Source organism: Carettochelys insculpta, chromosome 6 (assembly GCF_033958435.1).
Source record: "Carettochelys insculpta isolate YL-2023 chromosome 6, ASM3395843v1, whole genome shotgun sequence".
Taxonomy (NCBI): Eukaryota; Metazoa; Chordata; order Testudines; family Carettochelyidae; genus Carettochelys; species Carettochelys insculpta.
In genome coordinates this window covers 73398579-73422414 of record NC_134142.1, presented here as the reverse complement: position 1 = coordinate 73422414, position 23836 = coordinate 73398579, and the positions used below count along the sequence as shown (strand labels likewise).

Genomic DNA, 23836 nt, shown 5'->3' with positions numbered 1-23836 from the left:
GAGGCAGAACTTTTCCACTTTTCTTTCTACCATCTTCTGTCGCTCGTCTTCCTCCCAACATGATATAAGATCATCTCTACCACTTTCTTAGACCTTCAAACCCCAGCTATGCCAGTCTACTACAGAGAGTTGGAGTACACTAAGGCTGCTGCTACACTACCATTCTCCCGTCCAAAGTGCCATGGTAATGAGGCAATTGGAAGCAGGCTAATGAGGCGCTAATGTACATATTCAGCCCCTCATTAGCATAATGGCAGCCAGGTAAACAGACTTCGAATTGCAGATTGACAGTGAAGATGGGGCACCTTCAAAATAAGCGCCCCACTTCGAAATTCCTTAACTCTGATCTAGTTCTGTGGGAGTAAGGAGATGTCGAAGTAGCGCACTTATTTCGAAGGTGCCCCCATCTTCACTGTCAATCTGCAATTCAAAGTCTGTTTGCGTGGCTGCCATTATGCTAATGAGGAACTGAATATGCACGTCAGCACCTCATTAGCATGCTTCCAATTGCCTCATTACCATGACACCTCTGATGGGAGAATGGTAGTGTAACAGCAGCCTCTGTGTGCTAAAACTCAAGTTGATTGCTGCTGGTTGAATTCCACTACTAAGTGAATTGAACCATGAGGTCAACCAGACAGAAAAGCTGACCTTGGTGACTCACCAAGTTTTCCTCCAGCCACTCTCGTATACATGTTGCTGTACTCCCTGGTATCTGATTCCGTAATGCTTCTCTCTCTTGAGGATCGTCCAGCATTTCTAATGCCATCTTCAGGTCTTCTAGCAGATGCAAAATTTGGAATGTACCCAGATACACTGATGGAGCAGGTGACACGATGTCATATATGCCATTTGCATATTCTGCGGCTGCCTTAGTACCTAATGCAAGTAATACAGAAAGGTAGAAAAGAGATTTTTATTTAAAAAAAAGAGGTCACCAGTAAATATGTAGATGTAATTCTATGATACTATATTAGGTACCCTCCAGATGCTACACTATGGCCATTATTAACAATCAATGAAAAGATGAACATGGCATCTTTCCACCAGCACTTTGAACATGACATCTTTCTGATAGCACTTATAAATTTTTGAGTTAGTTGTTATTTGAACAGATAAATAAATGTCCTTTCTCAGAATGGGACAGAGGTATGAAATTAACATCACTTAAAAAAAGACACTGGGTCCAGCACAGATTTCTTAAAGCACCATAAACACTGAAATGTGTCCGAACCACCTACAATAATCTTTACCAATCATTAGATGTCTCTGTGTTGTTGTGACCCCATAGTAAGCCAACTTCTCCAACATTTGCTGTATTTTAGCAAGAAATCTAGATTACAACATGATTTATTACAATGATGCCCATCCCTTCTCACCCTCTGGCTACGTCTACACGTGCAGCCAACATCGAAATAGCTTATTTCGATGTTGCGACATCGAAATAGTCTATTTCGATGAATAACGTCTACACGTCCTCCAGGGCCGGCAACGTCGATGTTCAACTTCGACGTTGCTCAGCCCAACATCGAAATAGGCGCAGCGAGGGAACGTCTACACGTCAAAGTAGCACACATCGAAATAGGGACGCCAGGCACAGCTGCAGACAGGGTCACAGGGCGGACTCAACAGCAAGCTGCTCCCTTAAAGGGCCCCTCCCAGACACAGTTGCACTAAACAACACAAGATACACAGAGCTGACAACTGGTTGCAGACCCTGTGCCTGCAGCATAGATCCCCAGCTGCCGCAGAAGCAGCCAGAAGCCCTGGGCTAAGGGCTGCTGCCCACGGTGACCATAGAGCCCCTCAGGGGCTGGAGAGAGAGCATCTCTCAACCCCCCAGCTGATGGCCGCCATGGAGGACCCAGCAATTTCGACATTGCGGGACGCGGATCGTCTACACGGTCCCTACTTCGACGTTGAACGTCGAAGTAGGGCGCTATTCCTATCTCCTCATGAGGTTAGCGACTTCGACGTCTCCCCGCGTAACGTCGAAGTTGGTGCTGCTACTTCGAAGTAGCGTGCACGTGTAGACGCAGCTTCTTAAAACAGATTCCAGCAATACACACAGAGAGATTCTTTCCTCAAGGTACACTACACATGCAACCCCAATAAAATCTTAGCAGAGGGAAGAAGTTAGAGAAAGCCTCAAGTTCCAAGTTCCAAAGTATCAGCCTGGCATTGATTAAAATGACCAAAAGGTGGATAGGAAATTGGAACCAGAAGAATGCGTTGCTAATGTAATGCCTTCCTATTATTTAAAAAAACCCAACAAGATGAGGATGGAAAATATTTTCCCATGGTATCATGTAAATACAACTCATTCAACAATTCCATTCCCTTCACATGGTCACCTTGCATTGACAAAGGACTGAGAGTCCAAACTAAATCCAAATCTCAAGCTATGTCTATGCTACATCATAAAGTCAATTTTAAGGCAGTTAGCTCGATTTTAAATCACTGTCTTCATTGTAAATACCATTAGGTTGATTTTAGGGAGCACTAATGTCAATACTATTACACCCACCATGTGAGTCAATGTAGTGTCAAGTTCAAATTTAAAAGTCGAATTAATGTTAAAGCGAAAATGCCATTTCTTTAAATCAACTTTATTGGCTTCCAGAAGTATCCCATATGTATCCCCCAATATCCCACGGTTGTCCACTCTGGCCAGTTTCATCTCTGGTACTCTCCATATACGCAGAAAGTACATCACAGGAAGCCCCCAGATTTGAATTCATCACCAGGAAACTTGGGAAATTTAAAGGGCACACCGAAGCCTGAATGTCTTTCTAGCTATCACATCAATAGCCTTCATATCATGCACCCAAGGGTATTGAAGGAATTGGCAGATGTCATTGCAGAGCCTTTGGCTATTATCTTTGAAAACTCATGGATATCAGAAGAGGTCCCAGATCACTAGAAAAAGGCAAAAGTAGTGCCCATCTTAAAAAAGGAAAGAAGGACAATCCAGGGAACTATAGACCAGTCTGCCTCACCTCAGTCCCTGGAAAAATCATGGCGGGGATCCTCAAGGAATCCATTCTGTAGCACTTGGAAGAGGGGAAAGTGATCAAGAATAGTAAACATGAATTCACCAAAGGCAAGCTGTGCCTGACCAACCTGATTAGCTTCTATGATGAGGTACCTGGCTCTGTGGACACATGGAAGTCAATGGATGTGATATACCTTGACTTTAGCAATGCTGTTGATACAGTCTCCTACAACATTCTTGCCCATAAGTTAAGTATGGATTGGATACATAGACTGTAAGATGGATATAAAGCTGGTGCGATGGATCAGTTTTACCCTTCCATGACAGTGTTCTAGTTATGTGAGTCATCCCACCAAGTCTCCATTATTCCAAACACCTCATACTTTTTTAACTGTGCCAACGCCTTTAATTCTTCCTGTTTGTTTCCCAGGCTTGTTGAGGTTGTGTACAAGCACACCTTAGCTAAGTAGCTGATTGGCCTAACTTCTCCTTTCAAACCAGGGGTCCTCCTTATTGTTCCTTCTTCTTTCCCCACTTACCTCATGGCTTATGTCACTATACCCCAAAGTACCTAGATGAAAGCCCTCCTCATTAGGTTTGCAAGCCTGCCTGCAAAGATGCTCTTCTCTCTCTTAGTTAAGTGGATCCCATCACTTCCTAGCAATCCTTGTCCCCAAAACAGAATCCCATGGTCAAAGAAACCAAACCCCCTCTCCTACACCACCTGCACAACCATCCATTTACTTTCATGACTCAACGATCTCTATCTGGACCCCTTCTTTCAACAGAGAGGATGTATAAGAACACCACTTGTGCTCCATGTTCTTTGATTTTCCTTCCCAGAGTTACATGATCCACAGTGATCTGCTCAAGGTTGTTCTTTACTGTGTCATTAGTTCCTACATGAAGAAGTAGGAAGGGGCAATAATTCACAGGCTTGATGATTTCTGGAAGTTTCTCTGTCACATCCTGGATTCTAGCTCTTGGTAAGCAGCAAACTTCCCAAGATTCCAGATCTGAACAGCACATGGATTACTTATTCCCTCTTAGGAGGGAGTCCCTGACCACTACCACCCACCTTCTTTCTTTGGGGGTAGTGGTCATAGAACTGCCATCCCTAGGACTATGCATCACACACCTTCCAGTGAGTGGGATCTTGTGATGCTTTCCTTGAGAGGTCTCTGCCACAGCATTTTCCACCGTATCATTCAAATTTGAGATACCTGAATTGGCTTTCTTCTCCTGGAAGATATATGCCTCCTGTTTTCTTCCTTCGTTTGTGCTACCCTCATTGGTTGTTCAGCCTGCTGTGCCTGCAGGACTAAATGCTGCCTTCTGTCAATGAAGTCCTCACCTTCTCTGATGGACCACAGGGTTCATATTTGAGCCTCAAGTCCTCTAATCTTTTCTCCAAGATGGCTATCAGCTTGCACTTGGTCCATACAAAATCCCTTCTACCTTCTGGGAGGAAGACAAACATAGCACCTGCTTTGTAGGTCACAACAGAAGACTTGTCAGTAGACTCGTCACTATCTGTTTTTCCCTTTCTTCAGAGATTCCCTTGGATTATATTAGAGCTGCCTTGAAGGGCAGAAGAAAAATGAAACTGGCTCAGTGAGATTCACCTTCTCTCCCAGGCAAGCTCCCCTGTGAGCAGCTCCCTGTTTGCAGCTCCAAACTGCTCCTGTTCCCACTGCTCAACATTCTGCACTTGCTGAGTGTGTAGTTGAAGTATTCCTTGCTGCTGTGCAGAGTGCCTGTTAATGGTTTCATGAGGGTAGGGAGCAGAGGGTACCCGGTATTACCATAAGCACTTCCACATCACCAGTCTTGATTTTCCAGGCTGGGAAAAAGTCCCATCGAGGAGCTTTCTGTACAGACCAGAATTTCTGAAGATGCACATGTCATAAACCTTTCCTGATCATCCTATGTTGATGTCAATGAAATGACCTTTGTGATCTACCACTGCCTGCAACATCATTGAAAAGTATCCCTTGTGGGGACATGATGGGGATATGCATGCCATCTATTGCCCCACCACATTTAGGAAATCCCAAGGTAGCAAAACCTTCCACTATGTGCTGAACATCTCCCAGGGTCACAGTGTTCCCAGAAGATGCCAATATATTACTTTAACTACCTGCATCACCATGGCCCCCACTGTAGATCTGCCCACCCCGAATTGATTTGCCACCGACTGGTAAATGTCAGTGTTTCAAATATCCATAGAGTAATTGCAACTTGCTTGTGAACTGTTAAAGCCAGTCTCATTATTGAATTGCTGTGCTTCAGGGTGGAGACCAGCAAATCACAAAGTTCCATGGAAGTAGAATTGCACATGCGAAAGTTCTGCACCCACGGCTGGTCATCCCAGGTCTCAAAAACAGTGTGGTCCCACCAGTGCGTGCTAGTTTCATGAGTCCAAAAATGCTGCTCTACTGTAAGCAATGCATCCAGGGCAGCCAGCATTTCTCAGTTCCTGGTCTGCACTTTATCCATTTCATCTCCTCCCTCTTCATCCACAACCATCATCTCAGCCCACCGCCTTTGTTGACGCAAATACTGTGCAAAATTCCAGAAAGTGGCCATAACAGCCTGTGAAATGACTTGAAGCATTTGAGAATTCACGTCAGCACTAGCGCTGCACTGAAGAAAATCGCATAAACTTCCATTTGTTTATTTTTGCATGGTTAATAGGTGCTCTGAATTCTGGGATAGTGCTTTGCATTCTAGGATAGTGACATCACACACCCACAAGCAACTGCCACAATATTTTTTTCCCCACAGCCCAATGGCACAAAGGCCCATAATGCAACAGGGCTAAGAAACTCTGGGGTAGGTATCCTCAATGCCTTGCTCATGCAGTAAACTTGAATAAGGCAATGGACATGTGGTAAGTCGACCCTGAGAAACAGTAAGTCAACTTTCCAGAACATCTGCGGACAATTTACGTCAAGTTTATAACATTGATGTTAAAAAGTAGAATTTATTAAAATTGATTTTATTTCATATTGTAGACGTAGCCTCTGAAATTTGGATTGTAGCTTTAATATGCAGGAGCTTTGTTTTCCTTATATCGTAAAACTGGATAGCATCCCTGGCTTAGTAAAACATTTGACAGTATAGAAGACAGCCATTAGCAGTGTCCCTGGTAAGCAGAGTGCTTGGGCGGCCACCCAGGAGAGATTCAGGTGCTGCCCAGATGGTTACTAGAGTGCCCACAGCCACCCACCACTGGCACCATATTCTTCTATGGCAGGGCACATCTTCATATGCCTTGGTGCACACAAACATATTTTTTCTGCCCATGAATAGAAAATGACAGTGGGAACACTACTCGTTAGCAGCTGCGGGGAAGAGGGAACAGAGCATCCAAAAAGAAAATGGCAACAAATAAAGGCCAGTAAGGAGGTGGGAGGAAGCTAAATTCTTGGCCTCAATAGCTTCCTTCATCAATGAGTTTTACAGTTTAATTATGCAGTATGGGTAAAAAAAGTGTTTCCTTTTATCATTTTTAATATAACTTCTAAATTACTTCAGCTGTTACCTTGTTATTTGATAAGATGGGGAGGGGAACAAGAAGTTTCCCATCCACTACTGTTTTACCATTATTTTGTACATTTTTATCATGTGCTCTGCTATTTATCTCCTCTCTAACATAAACAATCCCAGTTTTGTCAATGTTTCTAGTTATACCAAACCTGTAATAATTTTCATCACCCTTCAATGAATTATCTCGTACACTTTGGCAAATGTTCTAAGATGGTCTGAAGTACTACAGGAGAAAGAGCAGTGACCATGATGTCATTTACATCCTGGAGCTCCATGACTGAGGTCATAGAGATCTTGCTTTTAGCCTTCAATCTTCTGAGATTGAAAAGCTTCCTGTTCCTTCTATGGACAATCTTCATGCTGTCTGGAAGTTTGTGATCAATGAGGTGAAGGGTCATGGAAATGAAGATGCACTATGGCAATGAGGCAGCCTTGTTTGACTCCAATTTTGACCTCAAAGGAGTCACTTTGAGATCTGTTGTTGCTCAGTACTGTGGCAGTCATATTGAGAAGCAGCCTCAGGATGCTAATGAATTATTTGGGGCAACTAATCTTTCAGAGGATGGTCAACAGGGCACTCTGACTGATTGAGTCAAACCTATTGGTCAGTTTGATGAAACTCATGCATAAGATGGGTTTTGTTTGCAACATTTATCTTGCAACTGTCATGAAGCAAAGATCCCATGAACTGTTCCTCAGAATTGTCAAAACACTGGGATTCTGAAAAATTTCTTCTGAGTGTAACAGGAGTCAGTTTGCAAGGATTTGAGCTAAGCTCTTCCCTGCCATTGCCTGGAGAGAGATGTCATGATAGTTTCCACAATCTGATGTGGCACCCTTTTTGAAGGAACTGATTATGTGTGTGTCTCTGAACTCTCGTGGCATCTGCTCCCTATTCCAGATCTTGAGAATCTGGTCTGCCTTTAAAGACTTCTGCAGGGATTCTGCCTAGTCCAGTTACCTTGTTGCTCTTCATCGCTCTAATGGCAGCTTGGACCTCATTCAGGAAAGGAAGATCATCCCTAGCAAGGTTGCTGAGGGATTCTAGGACCACGGTGGAGGGGCAGTTCAAGAAGTCATTGAAATGCTCCCTCCAGTGAGAAGCAATGGCTTCATTTTCTTTCAAGAGTTGGTTACCATCCTTTGATTTCAGGGAATTGATTCCAAGGTTTCTTGGTCCATAACCAGCTTTGGTGGCATTGAAGAAATCTCTTGTATCCTTAATGTCTGTGAAATGCTGGACATCTTGTGCCTTCTCAGTCCAGCATTGGTTTTTCAGAGTCCTTGTTTTACATTGCACTTCTGCCTTGGCATGTACTTCTCCCTTTGTTGCACAGCTGATGTCACTTTGCCGGGCCCTAAAGACTTTCCTTTTGCATCAGACATCCAATTTCCATATGATTCTCATCAAACCAGTCCTGATGATATTCACTGTCTGGATCGTCACCTTATCATGGTGAGTGGACTTGCATGATCCAATGACCCTGAGAGGAATGCTGTGCAGAATCTCATACTTTCGACAGTATCACCCATGGCAGCAAGGCCAAGGGTGAGGAAACAGATGAAAAATGATCCCACAGGTCTTTGATAGCAGAACAGGTGGAGGATTGTAAGGCTAATGCTATAATAGCTGTGAAGGCAGATGAAGGCTATAGTGGACAGGAGATTCTCAATCATCGTACAAAGTACTCAATGCATTTTTTACCTCAGTTCTCACAGACAAGGACAGCTCCTACACTATAGCGCTAAACAATGCAGTATAGGAAGGTAGAGGGCAGCCATCAGTGGGGAGGGAACGAGTTAAGAGCTACCTAGAAACACTAGATGTACACAAATCCATGGGTGTGGATTTAATGCACCCAAGGGTAGGGAGAGAATTGGCAGGTGTCGTTGCTGAGCCTTTGGCCATTATCTTTGAAGACTCTTAGAGATAGGAAGACATCCTGCATGACTGGAAAAAGGCAAATGTAGTGATCATCTTTAAAAAAAGGAAAGAAGGACAATCCAGTGAACTGCAGACCAATAAGCCTTCCCTCAATCCCTGGGAAAATAATGGAGGGGATCCTCAAGGAATCCATTTTGGAGCATGTGGAAGAGGGGAAAGTAACCAAGACTAGTCAACATGGATACAACAAAGGCAAGTTGTGCCTGACCAATCTGATTAGCTTCTATGACAAGGTAACTGGCTCTGTGGGTATGGAGAAATCAGTGGATGTCATATACCTTGACTTCAGCAAAGCTTTTAATACAGTCTCCCAAAACATTCTTACCCATAAGCTGAGGAAGTATGGACTGGATCCATGGTCGATAAGATGGATAGAAAGCTGGCTTGATGGTCAGGAGCAATGGGTAGTGGTCAGTGGCTCAATATCTGGATGGCAGTCCGTTTCAAGCGGAGTGCCCCAAGGCTCGGTTCTGGGGCTGGTGTTGTTCAACATCTTTATTAATGACCTGGATGAGGAACTGGATTGCAACCTCAGCAAGTTTGCAGATAACACTAAGCTAGGGGGAGAGGTAGATTTGTAGGGTAGAGCTAGGATCCAGAAGGACCTGGATAAATTGGAGGATTGGGCCAAAAGAAATCTGATGTGGATCAACAAGGAGAAGTGTAGAGTCCTGCACTTGGGACGGAAGAACCCCAAGCATTATTATAGGCTGGGGACTGACTGGCTAAGCTGTTGTACAGCTGAAAGGGATGTAGGGGTTATGGTGAATGAAAGGCTGGATTTGAGTCACCAGTGTGCCCTTGTAGCCAAGAAGGCTAATGGCATATTATGGTGCATTAGGAGAAGCACTGTGAGCAGATCTAGAGAGAAGTGGGTTTTCCCCTCGATTCGGCACTGGTGAGGCCACATCTGAGGCAACAGTTTTGGGCTCCCTGGTATAAAAAGACTGAAGGGTGATTTAATAGCAGCCTTCAACTTCCTGAAGGGGAGCTCTAAAGAGGATGGAGAGAAACTGTTCTCTGTAGTGACTGACAGCAGAACAAGGGGAATGGTCTGAAGTTACAGAAGGAGAGGAGTAGGTTGGATATGAGGAGAAACTAATTCACCAGGAGGGTAATGAAGCACTGGAATGCGTTGCCTAGAGAGGTGGTGGATTCTGGATCCCTAAAGGTTTTTAAGTCCCGGCTTGACAAAGTGCTGGCTGCGTGACTTAGCTCGGGTTGATCCTCCTGGAAGCAGGGGGCTGGACTCGATGACCTCCTGAGGTCCCTTCCAGCCCTATTATTCTATGGATCTCATGCCACTGGACCTGGGCCTTCTGTCCATCAAGGATTGTGTGGTGGCTGCAGTGCAGCAGTCCCCCACCACATTAAAAGAATTCACACACGGGCATCTTCCTATATGAACTATTTTCCTATTCTGCATCATACTCACTATGAATGCTATCTTGTTTCATTGTTTGACTGCAGCTGCATGCTGAACAGACATCTTCATTAAGCTGCTCCCTGTGACTCCCAGGACCAATTTCATGAGGTGATACAGTAAACTTAAAACCCAGAAAGGCATACTACAAATTTATTTTTCACTCTTCAGTGTGCATTATTTTGCACATATTCAACATTAATTTCACATATAATTGTTTTGCCTATTGACTTCACTTGCTTGGGATCCTCCAAAGTCACTAAGTGTCTTCTTTCTAATGTATTGGCCTAAAAAATTGCTCCATGAAAGTTGCCACCTTATTATACACTCTTTTCATATTATTAATAACTATATTTAATAGCACTGGCTATAGTATGGAATCTTGTGCTATTCTGCTGTTAACATTTTGCCAGGATTGATTTTTTTTATTCCTACGATTTCTCTTTCTGAGCTATATTTTGATACACAGTAACACTTTGCCTCTTACTCCACAACTGTTTAGCTTCCCTGAGAGCCTTTTACGAGGGGTTCTGTCAAAAGACTCTTAAAAAAATTATGTCAGCCAGTTTCCTTTGATCTACAACAGGTTGAAACTCTCTTGCTTGGCACCCTCAGAACCTTACTGGTGCTGGATGAGAGAATTTGCCGAACAACAGATCAATATTTTCCTAGCACATTACCAACATTTCCACTGCTTACTGGGCACTTAGAAGATATTTGGAGGTACATTGCAGCTAAATAACAGCACAGAAGACTGACAGCCAGGACTGGTGGCTGTAAACAAACTCTGTGGGACCAACGGAAATCTTGGCCACACCCATAAGTGATCAACCAGCTGCCTGATTATGGAGTTTGCCATATGAAAAAATTCCAGACTAGAGCGGAACCATTGTCATAGTCTGATTTCCTGTGTAACACAAGCCAAAGAACTTTCCCAAAATAATTTCTGCCATATATTTTCTAGAAAAACATCCCATCTTGATTTAAAAAAGGTGACTGACAGACCATCCAATATGAACTCTGGTAAATTGTTCCAAAGGTAAATTACATTCATGGACAAAAATGTATACCTTTTTTACAGTCACAACTTCTTTACCTGTCACCCCTGGGGCCATATTATACATTATTCTGTTAGACTGAAGGGTCCATTATAAAATATATGTTCCCTGTATTCATACTCATAGACTGTAATGAAATTGCAGATTGCACCTCACTGGTCTGGCGTGGCAGGGACCTGACAGGTCCTGAACAAGGGAAATGTGCTACCAACGGAGGTCTGGGGCTGCTGCTCCCAGACAGCCCTGTGCTCTTGGGGCTGCTGTGATCTCAGCCTTCAAAGTGTCCATCTCCCGGGACTCTGGCTCCGGCCCAGGCTCACCAGGGCTGCCACAGGGCTCAAGCCCCTGCCCCCCCATCTGCCATGGGGTTGCTAGGGGGCTCCACTTTGCCCCGTGCTATGGCAGGGCAGCCAATGGACTCCATGTCCAACCCGCACATTGTCGTGGGGTAGGTGGGGTCCCAGGCTGCAGGCCCCAGCTTGGTACTCTCTCTTCCTGGAATGGATATTGCCAGACAAAAGAGCACTGGCTCTTAAGATATACAACCAGCAGTTCTTTTGGCTAGAGCATTACATTGGGAGTTCATGATCCGCAGATTCTCCATCAGGGCTCCTTAATCTTTTTTTCAGACCCACTGCTTCCCAGGATAGAGTCTCTCATTTTGCAAGCATGGCCTACAGGGAGAGCTACCGGCACACACAGAAGTGAGTGCATTTTGATCCTACTTAGGGCATGGTTTTGAGGAGCCCTGCAGATGATAGTGACTAAACTTTCTTAGCCAACAATAATAAAAGACCAGGACTTGGCTTCTTTTGTCTATACGTTAATTGCCATAATGGTCTTAAAACTGAAGGTCTTGATCCTGAAAATTCTTGCTTGTGTGTGGAATTCCTTTAGAGTCTTGAAGAACACACAAAGCTGTTTAATTAATTCATTTTGGTGTGCAGCTATAATGTCCATTAACGTTAATAAAGGCAGTAGAGACCAAGATTTCTGCTCTCTTCCATAATCTTTCAAATGGGAAAATTTCTTCTTGGTATAAGAAAAACACCACCACCACTTAAAACTTTATAAAATACATTTAAAAAAGATGATAAAAATACACTGTTGGGAACAAAATATCCTAGGGCTCAGGTATGGTGAGTAAGAGAAAGCAAATCCAAGCCTTCTCTTTTGGTAAAAAGATTGTTTTCAATGCATTCTACTATCTTTTACCATCTACACCAATGACTCAGGGCCTAGTCATCTCACCAGTAGGAGGATACAGGGTTTCATCTTGCAAGGTGCTGAGCTTTCTAGCTTCAATTCAACAAAGCCCCTTTAACTTGAAGTCTATGGAACTACTCACGTGTTTAAAAATATGCACATCCTTAAGTGCTTTCCTGGACTGGGGCCATAGTTCTCAGCAACCTCAGGGATCAAGCCCCTCTATCAGTAATTTTCATTTTCTGGAATACGAATCATAGAATACTACAACTGGAAGGAATACTGAGAGATCATCAAGTCCAGTCCCCTCCTCTCAGGGCAGGATCAGGCACCACCTATATCACCCCTGTTAGATATTTATTCAACCTGATCTAAAAAAAAATTTCCATTGATGGAGATTCTACAATCACTTTAAGCAATTTACTCCAGTATTTAACCATCCTGACAGGAAATTTTTCCTAATGTCAAACCTAAAACTCCCTTGGTTCTTGTTCTATCCTCAGAAGTTAAGGAGAATAATTTTTCTCCTCCCTCTTTGTAACACCTTTTTAGGCACCTGAAAACTCGCTCCTTTCCAAACATATGCACACACAGTCCTTTTTTGTGGTGTTATTTTTAATGCCATTTACTATAGATGGCAATTGCAGCCCTTTGATCTTTGGTGGTGGTGGTGGGGCGAGGGGCCGAGGCTGGGGGGTGGCGGAGACAGATTTCTATGGAGGCAATGCCAAGGCACAGTTCACCAGGGAGAGAAATGATGTAAAAATATAGGCCCTCATTCAGCATTTTAATTCATAGAGCTTCCTATTGTATTGGCTGAACAAAGGCAGGACTCAAACAGATCACTGACTTACTTCCTCTTGTTCAGTTCCTAAATATCTTTGTATGAAATACAACATGCATTATACATCTGAAAAAGGGAAGAGAAGAAAGAAACTGAAAAACAGAACTCTAAACCCACAGGAACTATTTTAATTAAATTGTGTATATGTTCAATTTAACTAAAACTGCAAAGAATGCAAACAAGTTTCAATACCAGACGCCAGACTGGAATATGAATGTAAGAATAAGGATTGTCTTGCAGTGTAAAATCTGACAAGATGCTATGATCAAAAGAGAAACCACATGTATGTTCCTTTAGCAGTGGTGAGTTTAATCCTTCATTAAAAATTAAGAGGAGAAAGACCTGGTTAAAACAAAGGCACATAACTGAAACTCAGGAGAAATAGGCTCAGTTCTCAGATCTGCGACACACACACTGGATAACATTAGGTAAATAATTAAACTCTTTGGCTGTGTCTACACTTGCATTCCTCTTTTGAAAGAGGTATACAAATAAGGGAAATTGAAAATGCAAATGAGGTGCAGGTTTGCATATCCAGCACCTCATCTGCATATTCTTATTTCAAAAGAGCTTCTTCCCATAAAAAAAGGAAGAAGGATTCTTTCGAAGATGGGGTTTACTTTCAAAACAGCTGCATCTACACTGCTTTTATTCTTTCAAAAGAAGCTCTTTCGAAATAAGAATATGAAAATGAGGTGCCAGAGGAATGCAAATGTAGACACAGCCTTAGTGTTCCAATTTCCTATCTGCAAAGAAGGGAAACATAATATCTCCCTTCTCTCATGTTTAGCCCATCATTAAATAGTAAACTGTGTGGGGTAGGAATATTCTGATCCTATGGCTGTTGGTAAAGTGTTTTCAGGAGCAATTCAAGTTACCTTTTTAGGCTTACCCTACTCCATTTTTAGCCTGAATGTCCAGATAGTGGGTGACTGAGGTTACAAAGCTTCTGCATAACATATTCAAAAGTATGGAGACAACTATACATCATTTTCTGTCACACATTTCCAATTCTGTGACCATGAAAGTTGTGATAGACCACAGAAGGCTACAGCAGCCTTATGGAGGGCAAATATATGGGCAGTTTGGTCTGTGCATTTGTTTCCTAGGCCGTGTCTACACTAGCCCAAATCTTTGAAATAGCCATGCAAATCAGCAGATAGGAATTAGGGGATTTCAAAGTTGGTGGGGTCCTTTCAAAAAGGAGCCCTGTCTGAACAAGCCGCTCAGCAGCGAAAAGCATCAATTTTGAAGAGCCACAGCCGGTGGCATGCTAATGACGCGCTCAATATGCATTGCAGCGTCTCATTAGTAATCTTCAAAATGGCCATTTGCATGGTCATTTTGAAGATTTGGGATAGTGTAAACATAGCCCTAGAGACTGAGGCTATGTCTACACTATGAGATAAATTGGAATTTAAGGCTGTTAGCTTGATATTACCATGTGACTGTCTTCACTGTACATGCCATTAGCTCGATTTAAGGAGCACTAATATTGAGATTACAATATGGTTGTTACGTGATGGGTGTAGTGTCAAGCGCAAAGTCAAAAGTTCAGTTAAAGGCCAGTGTGGAAGTGTCACATATTAAAATCAAATTTAGTAGCCTCCAGGGATGTCAGGTATGTAACCTGCAATGTCCCTCACTGCTCCGCTCTGGCCTCAGCTCTCCAGGTGCACTGGAATTAGGTATTAGGAACATGATGAATTTCAAAGCTGGAGCAGCAAGCCTGTGGCTGTGGGCTCATGTTTGTATGAAAGCCTGAGAAATGTCTGTCTTTCTTTGTCATCAGTGCTGTGAATGCATCTACCCATTACAAATAGCCCCTGCAGGGAGTTTGTGGCTCTGTCTCTACACTTGTTATTTTTTTCTGTGCTGCCTGGCGCCAGCTGCTGCCCGGCAGCAGCTGCTGCCCCACGGCGCCACATGGCAACAAAGTTGTGCTGGGGGGGGTCATACTTGCATAAAACACTGAGAAACTTCTTCACAGCAGTTTAAATTTGTGTGTGAACCCCACTCCGTCCCCCACAAGTACCACGCAGTTGGGGTCTTTCCTGCACTCAACCACATCAACATGACTAGCTCCTGACCCAATAAAAGAAAGAGATTTCTGTAAAGTTCTTTGCCATCTCTGCGGATGCCCTACTTTTCCTTCCTTCCAATGGGAAAAATAGATATTTGCTTAGCACAAAAGGGGAATGAGGAAAATGCAATGTGGTAAGATAATGTCAAAGACCAGCAAGTATACCCAGAATGTTCTGGGGCTGAGGAAACTGCGATAGGTTCCCACAATGCACTGCTGCAACAGTTGATGTTTGCCAGTTGAGTACGGCGGCAGTCAGTCTACTTTGTGAGGCGCATGTGGGGAGGTAAGGATAGTCAAAATTGAATTTATAAATTCCAGAATTACGAAATCGATATTAAGAAATTTGAATTTATCTTGTAGTGGAGACACAGCCTCAGAGATTTTTGTAGAGGGTTGCAGAATCCATTGTATATGCTTTTTCCACATTCTTGTTCCCAGCAGGAAGTCATCCAACATTGTATTCCCTTCTATCCTACTTGTGACTCATATTGGCTTTTTCTGAGATGGTTTAGATGGAGAAAAAGCTTTTGTATTGTGTCCTTTTCTGTGATGAACATATATAATACTTTACAACTAATGATAAAAATTACAGAATTTTACTGATTATAATTCAAATAATGATGATTGAAATGGAATAATTGAAATAATGAGCTCTTACTTTCCTCTTGGATGTCCAATTACTGTAATATTGGCTGAAGCGGATAATCTTTGTAGTTTGTATTATCCTTAGTATTTTCCAAACACAGTGTAATTATCTTAATAGTTTATGCCTTGAGTAGAATTCTGTTATATTTTCTTTTTGTATATTGATAAAACCCTGGAATATTTTCAACTGAACAAAAGGAATAAATACGAACTATTTATTAGTTACTGTGACTGTTCTGCACCCAACAGCTTCAGTCCTTAATTAAATTTGCTCACTGTAAATTTTATACATCATACTCTGATTATCTGAGATACAGTAATGATGTTCTGAAACTGCAAAGCTAGAACACTTACATAAACAATAGGAATATGTAAAAGGAAATGGTCCAGTCAATGACTTTAGCTACCAGATGCCTGACAGAGAAATATACGATTTCCTATCCTACTAGAACTGGACACACATTATCAAAATCTTGTGAAAAAGATAGAGCCCTCTCTGTTTATTTTGGAAGTAAACTGGGAGACAGAAAATATTGGCTTTTTCTGATAGAAGATGTTAAACAATGATGTTTAATTAATGTTAACTAATTCTTCATCTGGTCTATTATATGAAAAAAATTATAAGTGACAAGGATATAAACATTGTGCATAACAAACTGGGAAGAACTAGTAGGAGAAATAGAAGTGGGTGGCAACTGGGCTGCAGTGACCATGAGACTGTAGATTTCAGAATCCTGACAGAAGGAAGAAAGGTGAGTAGTAAAATACAGACCCTTGACTTCACGACTCCCTGCATGAACTGATGGGCAGGATCCCTTGGGAAAGAGACGTGAAGAGGAAAGAAGTTCAGGAGAACTGGCAGTATTTTAGAGAAGTCTAATTAAAGGCACAGGAACAAGCCACCCTGATGCACAATAAGAAAAGCAAACATGGTTGGGAATCAGTTTGGCTTGACAAGGAAATCCCTGGCAAGCTGAAACTCAGAAAGTGTGCATGTAAGAAGTGGAAACTTGAACAGATGACTATGAAGGAGTATAAATATATTGCTGGAGAATGCTGGGGAGTAATCAGGAAAGTGAAAGCATAATTGGAACTGCAGCTAGTAAGGAATGCAAAGGGTAACAAGAAGGTTTTCTACAGGCAGGTTAACAATAGAAGGATGATCAGAAAGGGTGTGGGGTCATTACTGGATGAGGGAGGTAACCTAGTGACAGATGATGCAGGAAAAGCTGAAGTGCTCAATGCTTTTTTTGCCTCAGTCTTCATGGACAAGATCAGTTCCCAACTGATGGCACTAGGCAATGCAGTATGGGGAGGAGGTGGCCAGCTCTTAGTAGGAAAAACAATGTTAAGAACTATTTAGAAAAGTCAGTGTTACACAAATCCAAGGGTCAGAATTTAATGCATCCAAGGGTGCTGAGGGAACTGGCAGATGTCATTGCAGAACCTTTGGCCATTATCTTTGAAAATTCATGGAGATCAGGAGAGATCCTGGATGACTGGAAAAAGGCAAATGTAGTGCCCATCTTTAAAAAAGGAAAGAAAGACAATCCAGGGAACTATAGACCAGTCAGTCTTAGCTCAGTCCCCAGAAAAATCATGGAGGGGATCCTTAAGGAATCCATTTTGGAGAACTTGGAAGAGGTGAAAGTGATCAAAAGTAGTCAACATGTATTCACAAAGGGCAAGCCATGCCTGACCAATCTGATTAGCTTCTATGATGAGCTGCCTGGCTCTGTGGACATGGGGAAGTCAGTGGATGTCATATGCCTTGACTTCAGCAAAGCTTTTGACACAGTCTCCCACAATATTCTTGCCCATAAGTTAAAGAAGTATTGATTAGATACATGGACTGTAGATGCACAGAACATTGGCTTGACAGGTGGGCCCAATGGGTAGTAGTCAATGGTTTGGTGTCTGGTAGGCAGTTGGTTTCAAGCAGAGTGCCCCAAGGATCAGTTCGAGGGCCAGTATTGTTCAGCGTCTTTATTAATGACATGGATGAAGGGATGGATTGCATCCTCAGCAAATCTGCAGATGACACTAAGGTAGATGCATTGGAGGGTAGGGGTAGGGTCCAGAATGATCCAGACAAAATTGGAGGATTGGGACAAAAGAAATGTTATGAGGTTCAACAAAGACAGGTACAGAGTCCTGCACTTGGCATGGAAGAATCCCAAGCACTGTTACAGGCTGCGGACTGACTGGCTAAGTAGCAGTGCGGCAGAAAAGAACCTGGGAATTACAGTGGATGAGAAGCTGGATATGAGTCAACAGTGTGCCCTTGTAGACAAGAACGCTAATGGCATTTTGGGGTCCATTAGGAGAAGCATTTCCAGCAGATCTAGGGAAGTTGTTATTCCCCTCTACTTGGCACTGGTGAGGCCACATCTGGAGCAGTGCATCCACCTCTGGGCTCCCCAGTATAGAAAAGACATGGATGCATTGGAGAGGATTCAGCAGAGGGCAACAAAAATGATTTGGGGCCTGAAGCACATGACCTACGAGGAGAAGCTGAGAGATTTGGGCTTATTTAGTTTGCACAAGAGAAGACTGAAGGGTGATTTGATAGCAGTCTTCCACTTTCTGAAAGGGAGTTCTTAAGAGGATGGAGAGAGACTGTTCTTGATGGTGACAGATGACAGAACAGAGCAATGCTCTGAAGTTACAGAGGGCGAGGTATAGTTTGGATATTAGGAAAAACTATACCACCAGGGCTACGTCTACACTAGCCCTGAACTTTGAAATGGCCACGCAAATGGCCATTTCGAAGTTTACTAATGAAGCGCTGAAATGCATATTCAGCGCTTCATTAGCATGCGGGCGGCCGCGGCGCTTCGAAATTGACGCGGCTCGCCGCCGCGCGGCTCGTCCCAACAGGGCTCCTTTTCGAAAGGACCCCACCTGCTTCAAAGTCCCCTTATTCCCATGAGCTGATGGGAATAAGGGGACTTCGAAGTAGGCGGGGTCCTGTCGAAAAGGAGCCCCGACGGGACGAGCCGAGCGGCGGTGAGCCGCGTCAATTTCAAAGCGCCGCGGCCACCTGCATGCTAATGAAGTGCTGAATATGCATTTCAGCGCTTCATAAATAAACTTCGAAATGGCCATTTGCGTGGCCATTTCGAAGTTTGGGGCTATTGTAGACACGGCCCAGGAGAGTGGTAAAGCACGGGAATGCATTACCAAGACAGGTGGTGGAATCTCCATCCTTAGAGGATTTTAAGTCCCGCCTTGACATAGTCCTGGCTGGGATGATTTATTTGGGGTTGATCCTGCTTTAGCCAGGGGGCTGGACTAGACCTCCTGAGGTCCCTTCCAGCCCTAGAATTCTATGATTCTATGATTCAATGGTCAATAACTGGAGTTAGGCTAAAGGAGTAGGAATGAGCTCAGGTAACATAGCAAGGAGAGAAAATCCAATGAGAAGGCAGGAGCTTGGTGTCAGGTCTGGTAGCAGCTGGCCTAGTTGCTCAGTCAAGAATGTGGTGGGAACAGGAATCTTTATGCTGGGAGAGGTGACCAGTCAGGAAGGAGTTTCCTGGTAGTTAAAAGATCCTAGTAAAAGAGTATATGTAATCTCTGTTTGCAACGCCCCAGCCGCAGTTTCTGTCTGGTATTGCACTATCTTAGTGCAAAAAGTAACGCTCTTACTCATCAACTGTGAACGGATTGATCAGAGCCCCATGGCACCTAACCCAGTGAGTCATTCAACAAGATGGGACTTGAATCCAAGTTTCTGATGCCTGGTATAAGGTATTGTTACCTTATGGACAAGGATAGTCATAACATGGTAATTAGTGCTACAATCATTAGTCATTTTTCTCTGTGTATTTCAAGTACTCATAAAATCTTGCTAATGTGGCATTACAAAGGAAATGTAAGTGCATGTTGTGCTCATAAATTGTACAGTATGATAAATACAGAAAAGAATTGGTTCATCTAATAAACAACTTGTCACATTTATCTTTTACAAATCACTTTCTGTATCTGAAGTCATTAATGATTTTTAGACAACTATTTGTCCTTCAGTCACTTGGAGGTAATGTCAACTGCTACAAACTGAGCACCAGATTTTAAACTCTTTATATTAATTAGTGCCTTTTCTCACACGTAATTCGATTTGAAATCAGTGGGCTTCTTTAATTCATTGTGAAGTAAAGTGCTACTCCAGGGGAGGGCCGGGCACTCCCTAGCAGTCCCTGGGAGGAAGCAGGGCTGCACAGCCAAAGGAGTTCCACACTAGCTGTGGCCACCTTGCTCTTCTTCCCCCTTCGCTACTTCCTGTGAGTGTTGGGAGAGGGGGAGACTCATAGGAGGACTAGTGGGGCCAGCCCAGCTGAAGCAGGCCACACCTTCCTCCGCCCTCATCAACAGATATGTGCCTCTGTGCCCCTCAGAAGACAGTCTCTAACCACTACTACTGTTTCCACCTGGGAGTGGTGGCTGTCTTCTTCTCTACCTTGGGTTGGGGGGCGGCGTTCCTCATCTCTGGTAGCCAAGGCAGCTGAATGGCTCTCTAGAACCATGGTGGGAGGGTTGGAACACTGCCTATTTCCAGAAGTAACCAGCTGCCAGGTCCTCCCTGAGACAGAGGCATTATTTTCTTTGCCAGTGGTGTGCCCACAGTCCTTTGTGCCTGGAGAGCTTCCTCAGACTTGGATGTCTCCACATGAAGAGTCTCAGGGAATTCCTATGGGGCATTGACGCTCCTCCACTTGGCCACCTCCTGCCATAGCTCTCCCACCTGATTTCTGAGACAATCCACCAGCAGCCACTTTTCACATTGGATGGGCCCCCAGCCTGTATTTCTGCATGTGGGAAATGCTGGCCACAATCACTGTAAAACCACACCAGGATCTAGACAGAGGCATCTATGGTCAAGATGTCTGTCTGGCTACATGTGCAGGTAGAGGGGACAGGAGCAATGTTAGCACAGGTTATGCAGCCCTTCCTAACTATCGTGGTTTTACTAGAACTCCCTCTTACAAACTCCCTCTCAGCTCTCCCGTTTTCCATCCCACTGTTCACAATAAAGAGGAAGGTCTCAAAAATATTAAAATCAAAATGACTTCAAAATCAAGTATCTCTTACAGACAAGTAAATGCCATTTAACCTCTACAACTCTGACTCCAGATACTCTGAGCCTCTGAGTGTTGTACCATGAAAGCATAACCAGGCATTGCATATCTAAAGTAACACAGTAAAACACATCACACCATTTTGTTCCTATAGTTTTTATAAAACTACAACATTTAAATTAAGTATAAGTACCACTCCTATATACCATGTCTTTTATCACTGCAGATATTAAGGTGGATTGACCTGCTCAGAAAAATTTTGAATTCATCTGAACCTAAAAGGCTATATTAGGGTCCTGAGGTGAGAAAATGTACATACCACAGTCTATTCTACCTCCAGACTAGAAAGTGCCACCATTTGGTGGCATCCGGTACTGAGGCCAGGTATTACCTGTCCAGGAGTGGGCTCCTTGACAGAGAATTCTGATCAACTGAACTGTAAGTTGCCTTGCAGAGGTCAGTCTTGCTATTGAAGAACATTGGAGTGCTTACACCACTATTACAGTAACGCAAAGCTCTGCCGTGGTTGAAGCATCTGAGCCACACACTCTAGAACACTTCTTTCCCAGATTTCCCAGGAAACTGGTACTTTGAGCTGCAGTGTCCTGTGTGAGGATTCAAGGAGTTTGGTTTCTTTATGTAGCGTCCACAATTTGAGTGAAGGATATTTCATATTCCACCTTATCATTGGAAACTAACTTCAGAATTAGCAATGGGACAGCTAAGATAACTACCAGGTATGCATAATTCTAGGCTCCTGTGATGTAGTGGGGGATACGTGTGTACGTGAGTGGCTCACAGAGGGTGTGGGGCTCCTGCTGAGGGTAACCTAGGTGACCAGGTGACACCTTTGTACTGCAGACAAAGGAGGAGGTGGAGCCTGAGGGGTTTGAATTGGAACTGGGAGTTGGAAAGCAGTTAGTCTGGTCTGGGAGAGAGAGACACACAAAGGAGGGGGGTAAGGCCCTGCCTCCAGGGGCCCCTCAGGACCTCCTCTCTCCAGCGTGGATTGGACTGGCTGTCCCTGATTGCTGTACTGATTCTTCTGTAAGACGCTGCGTCCTGTCAGCTAATAAACCCACTTTTCTGCTGCTGAGTGAAAGTCACTCCTGCCTGTGGATGGGGTGCAGAGCTTGAGGACCCCTGAACCCCAACACACTGGTGTTAGAAGTTGGATGTACTGCACCCCAAGGATGGAGCATCCAGCAGTATGTAACGGGAGCCCAGGACAAAGAAGCAGGGCCAGTGAGACCCAGGTGTACTGACGGGCAGTGAGGTGCAGTTCCCCAAGGAGGAGGGGCCTGTGGCTGAACCCACAGAATCACAGAATCATAGGGTTGGAAGGGACCTCAGGAGGTCATCTAATCCAGCCCCCTGCTTCAAGCAGGATCAACCCCTACTAAGTCATCCCAGCCAGGACCTTGTCCAGCCGGAACTTAAAAACCTCGAGGGATGGACTGCATGGAGCTCTGAACTGAATGGTCTGCCACAGTTCAAGGAGGGAAGGAGTGATTCCAACCTGTCTACTAGTGGCCAAGATAGATCTGTGAAGAGTTTTCCAGGCCTGGGCCGAGGAAGGGTGCCTGTGTGTCTGTGCAGGAAAGCAGCTTGTCCACTGGGAATGGCAAGTTGTCTGTGAGAGAAGCTGCCTCACCTTCTGGACATGTATCTAAGACCAGCCAGGGGGCTGGGACAAAGGGGAAAGTGTTTCTGTCTGTGTTGAACAGCAGCAGCATGCCTGGGGAGAGAGCAGAGCCTGCATTTGAAAAAGGTGCCAACAAGGAAACTAGTCCATTGTCTGAGGAAGATTTCCCCAGCCTGGGATGGCTGGAGAGGGAACCACGGAAGAGCATTCCTGGTGTGAATCTGAATCCTGCTATGGGGATGGGAACAGAGGGAATGTCTCTGGGATGGGCAGTGGCATCCCTGATAAGGATGCTGATCATTGTTGCAAGAAAGCGTGCTTCTGCTTCTAAGGAAGTGAATCCTTTGTGTGAGCCTGTGGGGGCCTGAGATGGTGCTAAGATCCCAGAGTTGGATCTGAGTGCAGCTGAAGCCCAGATGGGAAGTGGGCCTACATCTGTGTCTCTCAGGGAGGATGATGCTTTAGCTTGGTCTGATCCAGTTAGTATCATCAGGGAATCCCAGAGACCAGACGATTCTGGTACTTGTTCTTTGCTTGATGTTGAGGTGTTACAGGGAGGGGGTGAGAGGACTCTGTCTCACCAGAGTCGTCCTCTAGCCAGAACACAGGGAGAGCAGACTGGCAATGGAATTATGCTGCCTGATGAAAATAAAGAAGCTGGTAGCAGAAGGGAGGAAAGTGATCCTAACCTTTTGTCTGGTGGTACTAGCTGTCTGCCTGTAAGGGGATTATGTGGAAATCTGCCTGATGGGCCAGAAATGACCATGGGTGTAGGTGAAACCCAGAAGGAGTTGACTGTGGCTCAAGGGAACAGTGCCCCTGTGGAGCCAGAGAAGGATGAGCTGTTGTCTGAGGGAGCTCTTGAGGAAGAGAATTTCCCTCAAACTTTTCCTGAGCAGTCTGTAGGGGCTGTGGAAAATGGGAGTGAGGTGAAGGAGAATGAACAGAAAAGGTGCTTGTCTGTAAGAGCCAGAGCCAGCCCTGTGGAAAAGTTTGTTTCAGCTCTTGATGGCCAGGACCTACCTGAGTGTGAAACCACTGGCTGTGCTCTGGAAGGGTCCGAAGCTGGCAGTATAAAGGTTTCTCAGGAATTGGAAGCTGGTCTAAGTAAAGTGAAAATTATCAGGGAATGTGAGCAGCCCTGTGATAACCAGGTGAAACAGCTGCACAGTCAATCTCTGTAGGATGCAGGAGAGGGCCAGCAATTCCCCATCTCCAGATGCTGGAAACACTCGTATTCTGGTAAAGAGCTCCACTTCTGATTCCATTAGGGAGGCAGAAGTTGGAGGTGGAAGGACAAAGGAGCTGTGGGCCTGTAAGGGATAAACAGGGATTCCTCCATGTGGATTCTGAGTCTGG

At 44.2% G+C, this 23836-nt stretch overlaps 1 protein-coding gene across 8 annotated transcripts in view; it reads right to left on the bottom strand.

Annotated features, from left to right (window-relative positions):
- PPFIBP2 (PPFIA binding protein 2) overlaps positions 1-23836 on the bottom strand; it is a 260115-nt gene that overhangs the window by 166770 nt on the left and 69509 nt on the right. For all 8 annotated transcript variants that reach the window (XM_074997329.1, XM_074997330.1, XM_074997322.1 and 5 more), the window contains exon 3: positions 665-879. In XM_074997329.1, the coding sequence (XP_074853430.1) occupies positions 665-879 (215 nt within the window). The remainder of the gene's footprint in view (positions 1-664; positions 880-23836) is intronic.